Source organism: Anser brachyrhynchus (assembly GCF_964034855.1).
Source record: "Anser brachyrhynchus genome assembly, chromosome: 5".
Classification (NCBI taxonomy): domain Eukaryota; kingdom Metazoa; phylum Chordata; class Aves; order Anseriformes; family Anatidae; genus Anser; species Anser brachyrhynchus.
In genome coordinates this window covers 34273391-34289577 of record NC_137699.1, presented here as the reverse complement: position 1 = coordinate 34289577, position 16187 = coordinate 34273391, and the positions used below count along the sequence as shown (strand labels likewise).

At 44.7% G+C, this 16187-nt stretch overlaps 1 protein-coding gene across 5 annotated transcripts in view; it reads left to right on the top strand.

Annotated features, from left to right (window-relative positions):
* The window catches only part of LRP4 (LDL receptor related protein 4), an 89655-nt gene that overhangs the window by 8857 nt on the left and 64611 nt on the right, over nucleotides 1-16187 (top strand). For 2 of the 5 annotated variants that reach the window (XM_080594638.1, XM_080594639.1), the window contains one exon: nucleotides 1845-1914. In XM_080594638.1, the coding sequence (XP_080450764.1) occupies nucleotides 1857-1914 (58 nt within the window). In that variant the 5' untranslated portion in view covers nucleotides 1845-1856. Of the gene's footprint in view, nucleotides 1-1844; nucleotides 1915-4815; nucleotides 5040-16187 lie in introns of those variants that run through there. The other 3 variants (XM_080594636.1, XM_080594635.1, XM_080594637.1) reach the window with 2 other exon arrangements.

Here is a 16187-nt window from a genome sequence, read left to right as displayed (position 1 = left end):
AGTGGTGCCATTGCTAGAAAAATTCAGGAAAGCAGGAAAGGCAACAAGGGAAAAAGTGATAGCATAGCATAAAGTATAAATCAATGCTAACATTTCATTTAATGTATTTAACACAGAGACCGTCATTTACAAACTAGGTCACCAGCAGTGAAAACTGCAGGCCCCTCAGCTCTTTGGAAACTCAAACTGTTTCTTTATATGTACAACAGTGAATTCTTAGGCCCAACTGCATATCTGCATCTTCCTCCATATGGGTAAAATCTTCGTTTTTATCTTACCGGGCATTCCAAGCTACAACCTCTTTGGTTCACTAGTGACACTGAAGAGGGAACTGGTATGGGTAATGTAGCAGTAGAATAATGATAGAAATTAAACGGGCCATTGGAAAATCCCAGTCTGATGGCACTGAACCTGTCATTTTATCTTGAATGTGGAGCTCAGTAGGGAAAAACTTGTTATTTTCCTGGATTTTCTGTTTAGGTAAGGAAACCCACTAGTAAAGCAGAATTTGATCAACCAAAATACAGACTTTGTATTGATCATCCCAGTTAGAATTTTCTGAGTTATGTCCATTGTGGAACTGGAGGTTTGGAAGAGATACCAAAAGACCACCTAGTCCAACCTGTACCACATCAAGATTAATTATGACAAGGCCACCACTAACAAGTTTATCAAATTTTGTTCTTAAAAAAATTCCAGTGGAATTGATTCCACAGTGCCCCTAGACAGTCAGCTCCAGTGTTTAAAAAAATGCTTAGTTGGAATGCTGATTAGCAAAATCTTTTAAGTATTTCTTCTCACAAATCAAGTTGACTCTTTCATGCCTTTCAACTGCAGCCATAGAGAATAGCTGATCACCATCTCTACAGAGAGCTTTTATGTATCAAAAAGCTGCATCTACTTGGAGCTTTTATTTTCTTGACTAGGCTAATCTAATTCCTTCAGCTTTTTCTCGTAGCATTTGTTTTATAAACTTCTTGTTCTTGTTGTTATTTTCTTGTTTCTCTTCAGCTGTGTTTGTATTTCTAAGGTGTTCAGCTAAGATGAGACACAGTTTGCTACTTGGGGCTTCAGTACCATGTAAAGTTTAGAAATCAAACAAATTGTCTTCCTTGTGACACACCTTTTAATGCATTCCAGAATGAAATGCATTTTTTGGCAGTGGCACCGCACTGTTGATTTATACTGTTTGTTATACGTGTAACCCTAAGATGTGTTTTTGCTGTATTTCTGACTTGTCAGGAATTCACAATGTTTACTGATGTCTTTTTCTGAAGAATAATATTTTACATTTCTCGTTACTGTTTTTTTCCTTGTTGATTTTTGGGCAATCTGTCCAATTTGTCAATAGCATTTGGGGTATCTGATCTCACCCTTCCTAGTGTTTGCATCCCCTGCTGTTGTTTTGAGATTATCAGCGTTTGTTTAGTACAGATATTCAAGCATAAATATTGTGTTACCTAAGCTGTCTCTGAACATACGAAGCAAAACAGGGATTAGGACAGACTCTGAGAGGTACCAGATGACATGCCTTTGCATTTTGATAAATAACCACAGATGACCACTGTGGTTTTCTTCTATCAGATGCCTACACGCCTTCCACTAGTTGTCTTTAAAATACAATTCTGTGAAAATGTCCTGTGAGACAGTGTCAAAAGTCATACAAGATTGATTCTGTCCATTGCCTTCTGTTTTCCCAGTGAGCTTAACATTACTTAAAAAAGGGAGGCTAGCATTTTGCTCCTATTAAATTAATTCATACAATCTTAAATATTTAAAACACGATTGCTCCAAACCTTTGTGAACATACGAATTAAACTATCTGGTCTGTCGTTCTCTTCTAGGAAACTTGAGGTATGGAGAAGCATCTTCCCAAGGAAGGGCCATTTGTATGCTTTAAAAGTACTTTGACTGGTAAGAACAAAACTGCCCATCTCATTTTTATTTTTATATTTTTTGTACTTATTTTTAAGATCTTTATGGTTTAAAAATAGCTAAAGTGCATTTTCTCTAGTAATCCTACCTGGTTCTAGATCCTTTCCTTTTTCCTTTTCCAATGATACCGTGTCCTTGGTTTTCTGGATGGAGTTGCTACAAATGATGCTAAATTTTAATATTATTTCATTGTAGTTATTTTCTCTCATTGGGTTGGTTTATTCTGTAATACAACTATTATTTGCGGGAAAATTGTGTCATGAAATGGTTGTTAGGATGATAATTTCCCTGTTCCCTTTATAATGCCTGCTTTATTTGATTAAGCATATTGTCATATCAATTAATCATTAATTATATTTTAATTACTTCTTTCCCATTTTCATTACAATACTTGTGTTATATGTCACTTATCAATGATCTGTAAATTATTACAAGTTACATAATGTTCTTCCCTCACAGCTGTGGGTAAAAACAAATACCTATCTTGTGCATGCATTGAAATGCCTTCTGGTATCTATGTAGTCTTTCTTCAAGTTACTTGGTTTGAGAGAGGCAAGTTCTAAGCATATGGTTCAATTTTAACAGCATTATTTAACAGTCTTTCTACTGTTTTTTCACCAAAAATATCTGTTTTGCACTACATCAGTCCACTTCACAATTATTCCCCGAAGGTCCCACGTGGAATCAGGGCTATATTCAGTCAGTGTTGTATCATCAGGTAGGTAACTGAGAGGGTTAGCAGAAAAATTTCCATCCTCTCTACTGCAGCAGATCTAGGAAGTTGTTATGAAAAGCAGAATAATACTATGTGCTCCTCTATCATTTCACCTGGAGATTTCAATATGATTTATAAGTCAGAGATATAATTATAGGGAATTTGAGCACGGAGAGGAAAGTGATTTGCCAGAACACAAGCACGAGTTGCAGAGGACTGGTAAACACACTTCAACAAGCACAAGTGGGTAAAAACGTTTGTTCCCTGGGGAGAGAAGGACTGAAGAGATAACAAGTGAATTTATTTGTGTTTATGACACCATTTTTTCAAGAGGCTTTTGTTTCAAACACAGGAAAACACTCCTCTCGATTGCTGGAAGACTGTTTCATGGCTTAAGTATGTAGTTATCAGGAAGTTCTGGGCCCTGTGTTTGTGCGTTATCACGTGCAGTACTTCAGCATCTAAACTCCTTGCAAGCTTCTGTGAGCCTGAAGCGAGCAGGGCTTCTCTGATTTACAGTACCCCAGGATCTAGCCTCAACAGAGAATATAAATTTACATGAATTGTGGCTGTGTTGTCCTGTATTTTTAGGGGGTGCAATAATGTGAGGGTTTGGCATGCTAGCCAGCCAGCCAGCCCCCTGTCAGAGCGATGTTAATGTTTTCTCGCCTTTAACTTCAGCCTCCTGTTCCTAACTCTCCCACTTCAATCATCTCGGAGCTTATTTTCTTACAATAACTGCTTTTTCTTTTTGTGCCTCAGTCTGTCATTGTTTCCAAGTCAATGTTAGCATAGTGAGGCTTTTCAGTGGCTCCACCTCAATTAGTCCCTCTTGGCTACCTTTTTTGTTGTTACTGGTTGGCAACTTTGTGCACTTTGTCTATCAAAGGCGCAGGACTCAGAGCCGTAGTGGAGGTGCTATTGAACGCATGCTGCGTAGAGCGGATCTATTCCCATCCTGAAGCAGCAATTCAGCATATAAAACAAATAGACTGTTGTGCGGGTATTTTTTCCAATCTGGGGCCCATATATTGTAAATTTATGCTTGGTTTGCTTCTTCTGGTGTTCCTGTTCTTGGGAGTTCTCCTCAGTGAAGCTGTTTCGGATTGTTTTTTTATTTAGATTTCTTTTTTCTCTCAGTTCGTCAAGAATCAGCCCCTGGTTTAATTTTCTGTTGACATGTTTAATAATATCCTTTGTTTTCACTATTTTACACTTAATTAATAGGAATGGCAGAATTGTCTCAGTCACATGCTGTGCTGTTTACTTGCTCTTGTGGTTCTTTAAAGGAGAGGAATAATTGCAGCTTCCTCTGGATTCATCTGCGTGAAGGCTTTAAATAAGACCATTGCTAACTCCGGCCCTTTGGTGTCAATTTGACGAAATTCCCATCTTCCCCTGTGGTCCAGGGTTTGGGCTATCTGAATCAGCTTGCCATCCGAAGTGATACATAGAAATCAACCGAGATTAATTACATAACAAAACTTTCGTGCATTGCCAACCCCGCGTATTAAGATGTCAAGTCATGCCACAGAGGATCATAAAACTTGTTTTAACAATGACATCCAGTGAAAGCCTGTCTGCTTTTAAACGCAGCGCAGAAAGCAGAAGGCACGTAAGACGAGTGTCCAAGTGTTAATTTCTACTCCTACAGGCTTCGACCCTGGCTCCCTTTTTTTTAATTTAGGGTAGCAGAGATTCCTACATCATCGGCTGTCTCCGGGCTTTAAAAAATCATCAAATATGAGAACACTTGATACGAATGGAGGGGAGAATTTCTCCCTCAGAGCAGGGAGCTGGGGAAGGGGATGCTCAGAGGCGTTCGGTTTGCAAAGGGGCTGGGACGGGGCGCGGGGGCTCTGCCTTGGCTGCACCGGGCGCAACTCGGGCAGCGAGCGCGGCGCCCGGGGGGAGCTCTCCGCCGCCGGAGGGAGCCCGGAGCCCCGGGGCCGCTTTGGGGAGCCCGCGGAGGGACGAGCCCGAGGGTCCCGCGAGCGGTGCCGACCCCAGGGGGCTGGCGACGGGCCGGGGTCTCGGCGCGGAGCCGCCTCCGCCGCGCGGAAAGTTTGCGAAGCGGCCGGGCGCTGGGGGGGAGCGGGGCGGGGGCTGCCCCGGCGGGGCTCCTCCTCCGGGGCCGGGCCTGGGCCGGGCGGAGCGGGGAGCGGGGAGCGAGCCCCCAGCCCCGGAGCCGCCGCGGCTGCCGAGGGAGCGAGCGGCGGCGGGGCGCGGGGCGCGGGCCGGGGCTGCGGCGCGCAGGAGGAGCCCGGGAGGGGGCTGCGGGGCCGGGGCGCTGCCACCATGAGGCAGCGCGGCGGGGGCTGCCTCTCGCCCGCGCCTCCGCGGCTCCTGCCGCTGCTGCTGCTGCTGGGAGCGCTGCTCCGCGCCAGAGGTAAGCGGCTGCCGCGGCGCCCTCTGCCCCCGGGGGGGGGGCCCGCCGCCGGCTCCGGTGCCGGCCGGGAGCCGCTCACCTGCCCGCGCCCGCCCGCCGGGGAGCGCTGCCCCGGGCCGCCGCCGGAGGGGTCCCGCTCCGGGTCCGGCTCCCGGTCGCGGTCCGGGGCAGGCCGGGAGGCGGCCGGCGGCCGGTCCCCGGCGCCCACGCGGCCGCTGCCCCCCGCGGGAGCTGGGCGGCGGGCTGGGGCTTTGTTCCCGCGGGGCCGGCGGGGCGGGCGCGCAGGTTGCCTCCGAGCCTGCCGTGCCCGGCGTGTCGGGACAGCCGCCGCTCCGCAGCAGGAATGCAGCCGCGGGCCCCTTAAAGGCGCAGCCCGGCTCCGCCGCGGCCCCCCCCCGGGCTACCTGCCCCGGCCGGCACCGGGGGGCCGCCTCCCGCAGCGCCCCCGAAAATAGCGGCGCCGGGGCCGGGGGGGGAGGCTCAGCCGCCGTGCCGCCGAGCGGGGACGCGCTTCCAGCGAGGCTCGTCGGGGAAAACTTCTCTCCGCGGTTGCCCCGCCGACTGCAGAGCGGCTCGCCCTCGTGCGCGGCGGTGCCTCGTTTTACAAGTGCGCCCGGTGGAGGGGAAAACATCCAAACACTTCTCGGGATTGTTTATAAAGAGTTGGGAGGCTTCGGGGGGAGGGGAGCGGAGATATGTACCTCGCTTCTCTCCCTTCGCTCCTCTAGCAGCTGCTGCAGGATTTCACCCATCCTTTTTCTCCTCCGCTTCTCTGAAATTACAGGAAGCGTTTGCAGTGGTGCTGCTGACCTCCTCCATCATTCTACAAGTATTGCCTCTGGGGCACAATCACATGGGGTTTGGGTTTCAAGTAATATTATTTCTCTTCCAACAAGGGACCTAATTGCAGGCAGCTTTGAAGAAGGTGCTAAAGCAGCTCGGAAAGGCTGAGTAGAGGGCTGCAGTTCCGTGTATCAGAAAATCTGCTTTTTAAAACAAGAGGTGCTCTTAAGTTCCCTAGAGCTGCGCTCTAGGAGCGAGAAGGATCTAAAACATAGGTCTTAGTGTAGGTACAGATCTGGATGTGTTTTATTTTGGCTGTTACCCAGGTGCTCCTAGTTAATGTGTCTGGGCTGTTAACAGCCATGTGGGGGATGTCTGATTGTAAAGAGCGAGTTTGTTTGTAGGTGGTTGTGTCTTGATGTCTCTGGAACACTTTTTATGGCAGTGTGTCTCTCTTTCAAGTAGTTGTCCCGTCAGTGCCCTTTTCTCTATCCTCTTGTCAAGTGAACGTGAGTTGGTGATTGGATGCACCAACTATTCCCAAGAAGTGAGCTGCTGCTTTCTTTCATAGGGAGAAATGCTTCCCAGTAATGCAGGACACAATTCCTGAACAATGTTTATTGTGTTTTGAAGTAAGGAAAAAGATAAGGAGGTGGCAGAGAAGATGCCAAAGCTTGTGGCGAGTCGGTGGCCCTAGCTTCCACCCCTTAGCTTTTGCAGAGCTTTTCTCATCAGTGTTCCTTAGAAGTATGTGTGGGGACAGTGTATAGCTTAACTGTCATAAACCATCAACAGCCACAGAATTTGCAATGCCAAACAAGTAAATTATAGGAAATGTTAAAAGCACCCGGTCATTTACTGCCTGCCGAACCTCAGTGCAGGAGCGGGTAAAGCAAACAAATCTCCAGGATTGAACTTTGATCTTCTGTTGGTGGATAGTGGCAGTTAAAACGGGAGAAGTCTGTGCAGGGGAATAAAGCAGGTCTGCAACTATCATGAGCTCTTGGAAAAGCATCTCACAGGTAACAACAGGCAAAGAGGGGGAGAATTAAAAGTTAATGGCATGCACTGGTGGTGCATGGTGATGAAGAAGGGCCTGGTGGTATGATGGTCTGTGGTAGTATAAACACAGAATGTCACGGAACCTGTCTGGTTGATGTGTCTGCTGTTCTAGCTTCTGGAGCTCTGCCAGGAAAATACATGGCTAATATCAGAGCTTCACTCCCCAAACACCTTGACTCTTGCTAGAGTCACAAACCTGAACGTGGTACCTGTGTAGAAGTATAGTTTGCAGTGAGAGTCAAGATCTCCATTACCTGTGCTTGGCATCACTATTGATTCTACAGCTCTGAGCCAGGTGCAAAACGCTTGTTTTCCTCTTGCCTATTTAGAGCTGATAATGCTCTTTTTCCTGGTTAGGCTGAGTGTACTTGGGTTTACTGTCAGTCAGGTTGGATGTTATCCCCAACTTGTGCTGATCATGAAATTTATCTTGGCCGTTTCTTTTTGTCAAAGCGATGAAAGCACTGAATAACGTCTCCACTTTTATAATGAAAAGTAAGATGCAGCAGGAGAATGAAAATGGGTGTTGTTGTTTTTTAAACAATTCTTTGTCAACTAAAACATGGTAGCAATAGTGAAAAAGCATAAAGCATGATCTTCCAGTACGCAGTTAACGTTGACATTTATTTAGCGTAGATAAGCAACGTTCTTTTGTGTTCTGGTTCCAGATGCTTTCAGCTCTGTGCTTTAGCACTGCTTTCTGCACTAGAGAATCCCTTCTTGCATCCTGGCAGTGTGGGTGTATGCAGCAACCAAATTAATAGGCACTTAGTTATGTAAAGTGCTTGCATTTCCAGAGTGTCTTGTGAACCCTGAAGAGGGATGTTCTGTTCATGTCGGCCACAGGATGGGATTTCAGAGCACTTGGAGATGTTTCCCTACATTCTGTTTGTTGAAGTTAAACAAGAAAATGTGGTTGTATGTAAAGATTATGCAGTTTTTTGTAGTTCAAGCCTGAAAACAGTACTTGCTGTATGTTAACTAGGAAAAGAAGTTAAAGTGATTGTATTTTGTTTTAACTCCTGAAAGCCTGCAGTTCTCCAGACTAGTGAAATTAACATTAAAAAATAATTAAAACATTCATTCTGTGAGAATGATCTGTAGTCTGATAGTCCTCTTGAATTTTACTGCACTCTTTTGAAATAGGCAAATATTATCCTTGTTTTGTATATGTGGGAAGTGAAGTAGAAATTGCCTTGCCCAAGGCCAATTCCATTTGCCCTAGAATGCAGCTTACCATTGAACACAATAGAATGCATGCTTCATAACATTTTGCTTCTAACATGCTTCATAACATACTGCTTATAAAATCTGATTAAGAGATGTTATCTTGAAAACCAGGCTTGAAAACCAAGGTTTTAAAAATAGGTTAAAAAGTAAGTGCATGTCCTACACCTTCATTGAATTCTTCTGCTACTTGCGATTTTGTCTATTTCTCTTTCTTAATAATACTTCTGTTTCTTTTGCCGATGACCCAAAGACACATGAGATAGCGGAAATTTTACTGACTCTCCATCAGGAAATATGAATTACAAGTGAAGTGTTGTCAAAAGAAACATACCATAAAAGTGGACAACTTGTTTACTTTGCTGTTATTTCCACCTTAGTTATTTATGATGTTATCTCACCCAGTTTTATATTACAAGGTGATATATACACACACGCATTTATGCCAACCATCATCCTTTAAAGATGTTTGACTTTACCTGATATAACATCCAGAGCTGGAGCTCTGGCATGCAGCAGACCCACTCCATTAATTGGCATACTGTATTTAGTGGCTGTCTGTGTTTCACACAAATCACGGCAGAGAACACTAATTGTAATTGTCATCCATGAATCTAATGAGCTTGATGGTTCAGCTCTTGCTTTTGCATCTGTAGTGCCTGTGGTTCTGAGATGTGACTGCTATGTTAGGCATTAATCTTTCATGGGATTTTGTTGTCTATCCTGCATGAAGACTGGGCACCGTAATGGTTCTTGAGTCTTTTTGTATCGTCTTCCCTGTAGATTTCCATCTCCCTGTAGTAAAGATAAAAACAGTAACTGCATGGATCCAGGGACTTGTAAACCAAAGGCTTGCGGTTTATTCGTTCTGTGTATCGGGTTGCTCTGGGACTGTTACCTTGGGAGTATTCGGCTGCCACCCTCTTGTGGGTGAGTTTATGTTCAGGTTTTTCAGCTTTCCACTCATTTTTTTGCTGCTGCCTGTTAAATGTTGCAGTATTCCATCTTGTGTACTTAGTCTGAGAGGCTCTTGAGCTGCAGTCAATGCTTCTGTGGGGAGCAGAACTCCTCCTAGATTGCCATGGGCCCAGATGAAAGGAGACTCTCTATGCAAAGGCAGGAAAATAAGTTCTCTTAAGAGTTTAGTAACGTTAAACGTTGTGGGCTTTTGCCTTGCTGAACTGTGGAAACTGAAAACTGACTGGAAGTCTTCATATCGAGGAATTATGCCTGTTGTTTAAAGTAGAAAAAAATAAAAGGAGGTGGGTGGGATTGAACAGTCAGAAGCCTGATGCTCTGAGATACATCTATCTACACATCCCGCTACAGGCATGTTAGCACAACTTTGGAGAGTGAAGAGGTGTAAGAGGAGCTTCTGTTTGTCGTGAGGTTCTTCTTAGGTCGTCAGATGTCTCTGCATTTAACCACCAGTCAGCAGGTCACAAACTATTAAGATTAATGGATAATAAGTATCATATATGCAAAGTAAATGTTTGTACTGCAAATTGGAGGCTTGTCGAAAAGTCTCTGACCAAAGACTACATGGGCTCTGTTTCCCAGGCTGTCATATGTTGATAGCAACTTCCTGATGTCGTTGTAATACTCAGAACTAAGAAGCACCAGCTACTTCCCCTGAATGGGTTAGGATGACAGTACAATTCACCTCACTGTAGCATGGCAATGAGGATGTTTAAAGAAGTGTTGCCCAGCAGAGCTTCCAGCAGAGACCGTGTCTGCCTGAAAACAGATCCCATGTTCTGCAGTGTCAAGGTGAGGCCTTACTCCTGGAGCTGAACTTGCCAGCAGCGCGACATCGTCGTGGCATGGGGCAGTGGGGACCCTTCTCCAGGCTACCAGCGTGGTGACTTCCTCCACATGCCCTAGCAGGGCATAGTCTTCTGTATCTCTTTGTTAGTGCCTGACAGCCCCTCCCGGCTGCTGGAGCTTTCTGTTCCTATTGCATAGCAGCAGTTCTTTAATCAGAAATCTTGTTAGTATTCAAGGATAATTGATCCGACTCTCTGGTAGGGGGTGGGGACCCAGCCTTGCATCCTTCTCCTGCTTGCCACCCCCAGCTTGACCCCTGTTGTCTCTTTGTTTTCTCCTGTTAAGTTTGTGCCAGTGGTGTGTGTGTGTGCTGTTTTTCCAAGCAGCCTGAAGTTGGCTGTAACCAAGAGCAGCAGTTAAATAGAGCCCGATTTCCCCGCTTCCTGGCGTTTAGTTGTTCGGCTCCATTTTCTGGTCTTCTGTGTTTTTGATTTGCAGAGAAGGAACTTACTTGGTGCCCCTGGGCATCTCTTAAACCCATTAGAACAAACTCCATTATTTCCCTGTACTTAGAAATCCTCCTCCTTTAGTCCCAGCATCCATCAAAATAATGTATCCTCTGTAAGGCCCTCTGGAAAATGTTTAATAGGATCTTTTCAAACTCAAGGACAGTTCCAGTTTGCAAGGGGGAGGGGGGATGGCTGATGGAAGATCTGACTGTGACTCGCAGTAAGCCTGAACTTGGCCTGTGTCAGCTCTCCCTTCACCTCCATGCCGAGGGAGTGCTGAACAGAGCGGATCCAACACTGGGATCAAAGCTGGGAACAAAAGGCTTTGGGAGAAAAATTTCCCGTCTGGCCAAGAGGCAGCCACACAAAGGTGGTGCATAATTTATCATTCGAGGTTTATTTCTGCTGTGCTTCTTCTGGAGAGGGAAGAAAAAAAGCAATGACTCTCCTGCTGTTTTGAAGGGGATAAGTGATGGCTTTGGGACTTGAGGCGGGAAGCGACTAGAGGTACCACGGAAAAGCCTTTTCAGTACAGTCTATGCCCAGCTTCTCTCTTGTCAGACAATGTCAGACAGTCTTTCTTTTTTGGGGGCGAGGTGGCTGGGAGGAGGGGGGAACCACTCTTGCCTTTGGAATTTTTGAAGAGCGAGTACTTCTCGAGTCAGTCCCAGGTTCCAGTGTGCGGCGTGGAGCTGATCTTGGCAAAATGAAATTGTTTGCATTTCTGAGGTATTTTCCTTACCTTAAGGATCAGTGTAAGTGCCGTGGCTCTGTGTAACGTGGAGGAAGAGGCTACATTTGCCTGAAGGGTTTGTAGTCTAAATTAGACATCTGATAAGGATCGGGGATGTGATAATTCTAGTGGGATAGATAAGGTCCAATATTAAAATAGCATAGCTTTCTAATTAAATTTCCTTTTGCTTTGGTTTAATGGGAAAAGCTTCTGAAAAGTTTTCTTTCCAATCACTTCTTAAAACGAGGATAGAGAGTTGAGTTGTTTTGTTGTTGGCTTTTTTTTTTGGATGGGGTTGGCATGGAAAACTACTGAAAGCCAGTAAATGGGGAAATGAGGATGAGGAAGCAGTTGTAAGAGTAGTGTAAACCATGAGAAGAAAGGAAGGGGGTATAGGAGCACAGATACTAACAGAAACAAAGATAGGGATTGCGGAAATGACAGCCAAGGACTTGAGCTGGCAAAGGAACAGAAGAGCCACGTAAGGAGATCCAAGTGGAATAATTATGTGAAATCTGATGGCAGAAAGTTATTAATTAGGTAGTGTAAAAGACAGAGGTTTTCAAAGTGGAGGTGAGCATTGAGCAGAACTTTACTGCTGAGGTAGAGAAAGAATTATTTTAGTGATGCTTTGAAGGAAGTGGCAACTTGTTAGGTACCCTCAACGGTAGAGTTCCTGTCCTAATGGGGTGATCTTAAGCTATATGAAGAGCTTAGCAATGGGGACAAGAGGTGGAAAGGGAGACTGATGCTGGCATAGTACGGGGATGGTAAACCTGTGAGTTAAAGGTGGTGATGGGGTTGTCTACATCAGTGGAATTTGGGACCAGTCAGGCTTGGGAGCGCGTACAGCCAGAAAGATTTCTGAGTGGGATGTCCAGGAAGATAGTTGGAGAACAATCCTGTCCGGAAAAGTGTATGAAATGGGAGAGCAGAATTGAGGAGAAAAGCCAGGAGGTTGGAGATGGTTGCCTGGAAAAAGGCTTAAAGTGAGAACAGGAGATTGCTCTGGGTTTGGAAAGGAGTCTGGGTATAGGCAAGCAACAGGACTGGTGACAGAAAATATCCTTTCCTGCAGAAGGAGCCTCTCTCTGCCTCCTCTCCAGTAAGAATTGCTATGCGAGGGGATGACTCAACTAGGGAGAACTGTTACAACACTGACATGTGACGTTCCCAGCCTCCTTCTCTGAAAGGATCATAAGAAGCGCTGTGTGACTGTGTGAGAAGGTTAGAGGGAAATACGGGCTCTGCTCCTTGAGCCTGTATCTCCAGCTGCGTCACTTCGTTTCATTTGGTGACAGCTGGAGTGTCTGGGAGAGGTTCTTGCCTAAGGTGCAGCCGTTCGCTGCAGCAGAACTGTGTCTCATGGGATCTAGGGTTGGAATAAAATAAAGACACACCTTTTTTTTTTTTCTTTCTTTTGTGCTCCCACCCAATTTTAGTTCTAAATTTCCATAACTGCTGAATAGTCAAATGCTTTCTTTGCAACTCTGACTGCAGGAAAAAAGATGAGAAGTCTCAGGATTATCGTTAGCTGCTTCTGTTCTGAGCTCCTAAGGATAAAATTAGGAAATATTTTTTCTACGACCTCAGAGATTTTGTTCCTCTCCAGTGATTTTGGAGCCTGTTACTCTTGAAAAGCCTGAGGTGTTTCTTACAGCTTGAGGACATGCCCCTAATTTGTGCCGCCTTTTGAAAAGGCCTTGATCAGCATAGCGCCTATTAGCATGAGGAAAAGCATAATGGGCCTGGCTGAGAGAAGACTGGAAAGTTTGTGGTATGGGAAAGGGAAATAGATGGGAGGTTGCCGTTCTGGAGGTTTTAACGTCCAAGAAGCATGAAAGGATACTTATAGACAGATGAGTAGGACATAGGAATACTATTGTACTACCTGCATTTTTGTCATGAACCCTCAAAAAGAAGTACTGAGTGTCTAACTCTTAGAAAGCATAATGTGGGAGTAGGTAGGTGGGAGACTAGGTGAAGTCTCCTGATAAGGGCACAGGGAGTTGCCCTGCAAACAGACGTGGCTTTAATGCAAGGGAAGAGGTTGAATTGAGAGCTGTATCCATGCAGAGGTAAACCGGGGAAGGGATTTTTCTTGGGCATTGATGTGGAAGCAGGGAAGAACTGAACTGATCTGGTTGGTGAGGTTACCGCCTTTTGCTGTCTTTACTAGGCTTTAGGGAAGACTGCCTGTGGGTCTGACTTCTTTCCTGTACCCAGTCAAGCAGCGAACAACAGCTGCAAGGGGGTGTTGACTCACGAACAGCTGATTCATGAGCGGTTAAGATGTCTCCACCACAAGGGTGGTAACCTCATCTGTTGTCCCAGTTTGAACAGTCATTGCTCGTGAATCAACACCCTCTGTAGGCTTTTGTTCGCTGCATTTTTGTGTAAGAAAGAATTCAGACCTGCAGTCAGCATTATCTTAAATAACAGAAGATCTTTAGGCCTTTCGGGCATTTTTTTTTTTTTTCAGGCCCAGAGTTCTTTTATCTGTGGAGCAGGTGGATGCCCTGTCTGTGCCTCAGCTCCTCTGGAAGGGCAGTTTGACTGTTTCTGCATCTTTGTGAGATCCATTGAGTAATTTCTAGGCTACACGTACTCAAAGGCTTCCTCCCCGCCTAACCAGGGAAGAACCACCTTGTTGATCCCTGCCTTCTGCAACTGTTCACTAAAATCTTCTTTGGCTTGAAATGGCTCATCTGCTCACAAGAGAAACCCATTGTTTCTCTGTTTCTTTTGTTTGTGACCTGCCTTCTGTGAAGTGGAAGATGAGGAGTTGTAATCTTTTGCTGCTCTTTGTGCAAATTGCAGACTAGAACAAAATTAGTTCCTTAGGTTAAGTTTTCCAGTCATTGTCCTTAGATTTTTTTTTTTCCCCTTTGCTTCTGTTCTTGTTTGTTAAGGTCTATTCTTCACCCACAGTTCTTCAGAAAACTTGAGAGCAAACACTGAAGCTGAAAAGGAGAGTCCAAAAAATAAGTGATTCCTGTGATATTCTGTAGTAATGTTTTGTTGGTTGGTTCTGCTGGAGAAGTAAACTCTTGATGGCAGTAATACTTATGCTGGAGGGAGAAGAGAAGCTCAGATCATGAGTTTCTGAGAAATGACCCATAACCACTTTTCGTGCTGCAGATGCTTTTGAACAAACTGGCAGGGAGAAGGGGTGGCAGGCACTTGCCTACTTTAAACACTTGACAAAAAACCCTGTTTAGCTTAATCAGGCATGCAGGGCCAAATCTAACGTGGTTACAGTATGGAACTAATGGGAGATGCAGGGCAAATTAAACTTATGTACAACCCATCAGTTGTAGAATAAAAATAAACAGTACTCAGAAGCCTTCGAGCAAGGAAGGGAGTGAGGCAGAGATGACATCTTCGGTGTGTACATCTTGACTTCCCCGCTCAGGCGAAACAGCCTCTGAGCTCGGGCTTCCCCTTAAGTGACTGGGACAGCTGCCAAAACACCTACATTTGCTAGCTAATGTACTGCATGCAGTACATTGGTCCTGCAGGTTAATCTGGGTAAGGCATGATGTGATATCTGGGTTGGTTTTGGTCTTTTCCTTGAACAATGTCGTAACAACACGCTTTGCATCCTGTATTTCAAGGTCTTAAAATAAACATGGCAGGGATGCTTAAACTGACTATTAAAGTGTTGTGAGGAAAGAGGGACATCAGTTATGCCACAGAAGACTAGATATGCCTAAGGAGCCAGTTTCCCTGACCTTGCAGTCTGCATATCAAAGTCTTTGAGGTATCTGCAATAGGGCTCTGTGCCCTTTAGAGACAAGTAGAAGAGGAGAGGCTTACAGGAGGGAAATGACCGTAGCTCTGTAAGGAGATAATTATTCTGTTGCAGGATAGGTCTGGGCTGAGCTGAGCATGCAGCTGAGCATGCATCCTTCTCTAGTCCTGCACTATCCAGCCTAAGGAGAACCCTTGTGTGTAAAGGGCTTGATGCCAGTGTGGCGATGCTGGGTACTTGGTGGTCCTAGCAAGTAAGACTCATTTTAACTACTTAAACAATGAGATCTGTGAGTACAATACACAGATTTTCCTGCTATACCATTTGGTGGCAAATTAAACTCAATTCCCCCATGGATGAATTCCAGAGCTCTGTATATTCTTACATTGTAACCAAATGGAAGTTAACTTTTTTTATTTTCAGATCTGCAAAGATGTGGTGGGACTACATCTATGAAATCTATATAGTGATAGCTACAGAGTAGAACTGGGAGGATTTCCATTGCTGATGTTTGCATAGAAAGACTTGGTTTTGCTGCTATCTCAGCCAAAGCAGCAAAAGCTGCTTCCTCCTAGAAGTTCTAGAGACACATAAACTGAAACCAAACGAAAATGCCGTCCATTCCTATGAAAATATTGCTTCTTGGACTTGAAACTCCTTTTTAGAGTAATGAAGCAAAAAACTTTAATCCAAAATCCATCTGCTTGAGAAACTGGTCTGAATCTAAACCAGAACACAAGTTTCTGTAACAACAACAACAAAAAAGTACAAACCTAGTAGCCAGCTAGACTGCAACAAGTTATTGCGCAAAGTTATCATGCTGGCAGATAGCACAAAATGAAATGTGCAAAACTAAGTCAAACTCTTACCAAATCCTGAACTGGCATGTGCAACTTTGAGTTGGATACAGGGATAACTCCATAAATCAAACTTTAAAAGTCTGGGAAAGAGAAGTAAAAGTAGAGACTTAGAAGGAAATCTTCTAATTCTGTGAGTAAAATACAAAAGTTGAGAGAAGGCAAGAAAAGATAATACTAGAAATAAAACATTATTCATTGGTATATTTTCATTTCTATTATTGGTCTCCATGCGACGTAGCCTTCTCTTGAAAACTTTGTGAAGGCAAGCACTTCATATGTTGAATCCACTTTTGGGAGAAGCTCAAGTGTGGCGTCTCTTACATGTGGGTAACACTTGCAGAGCTTGTTTTGCCAATAAAATTATCTTTGAATTGACTGTGGTGGGATGTGGTGCAAGTTCTGATGCAACATGAGGTTCTTTGTAAGTGCAGATTTTGATGAGAACTCCTCTCT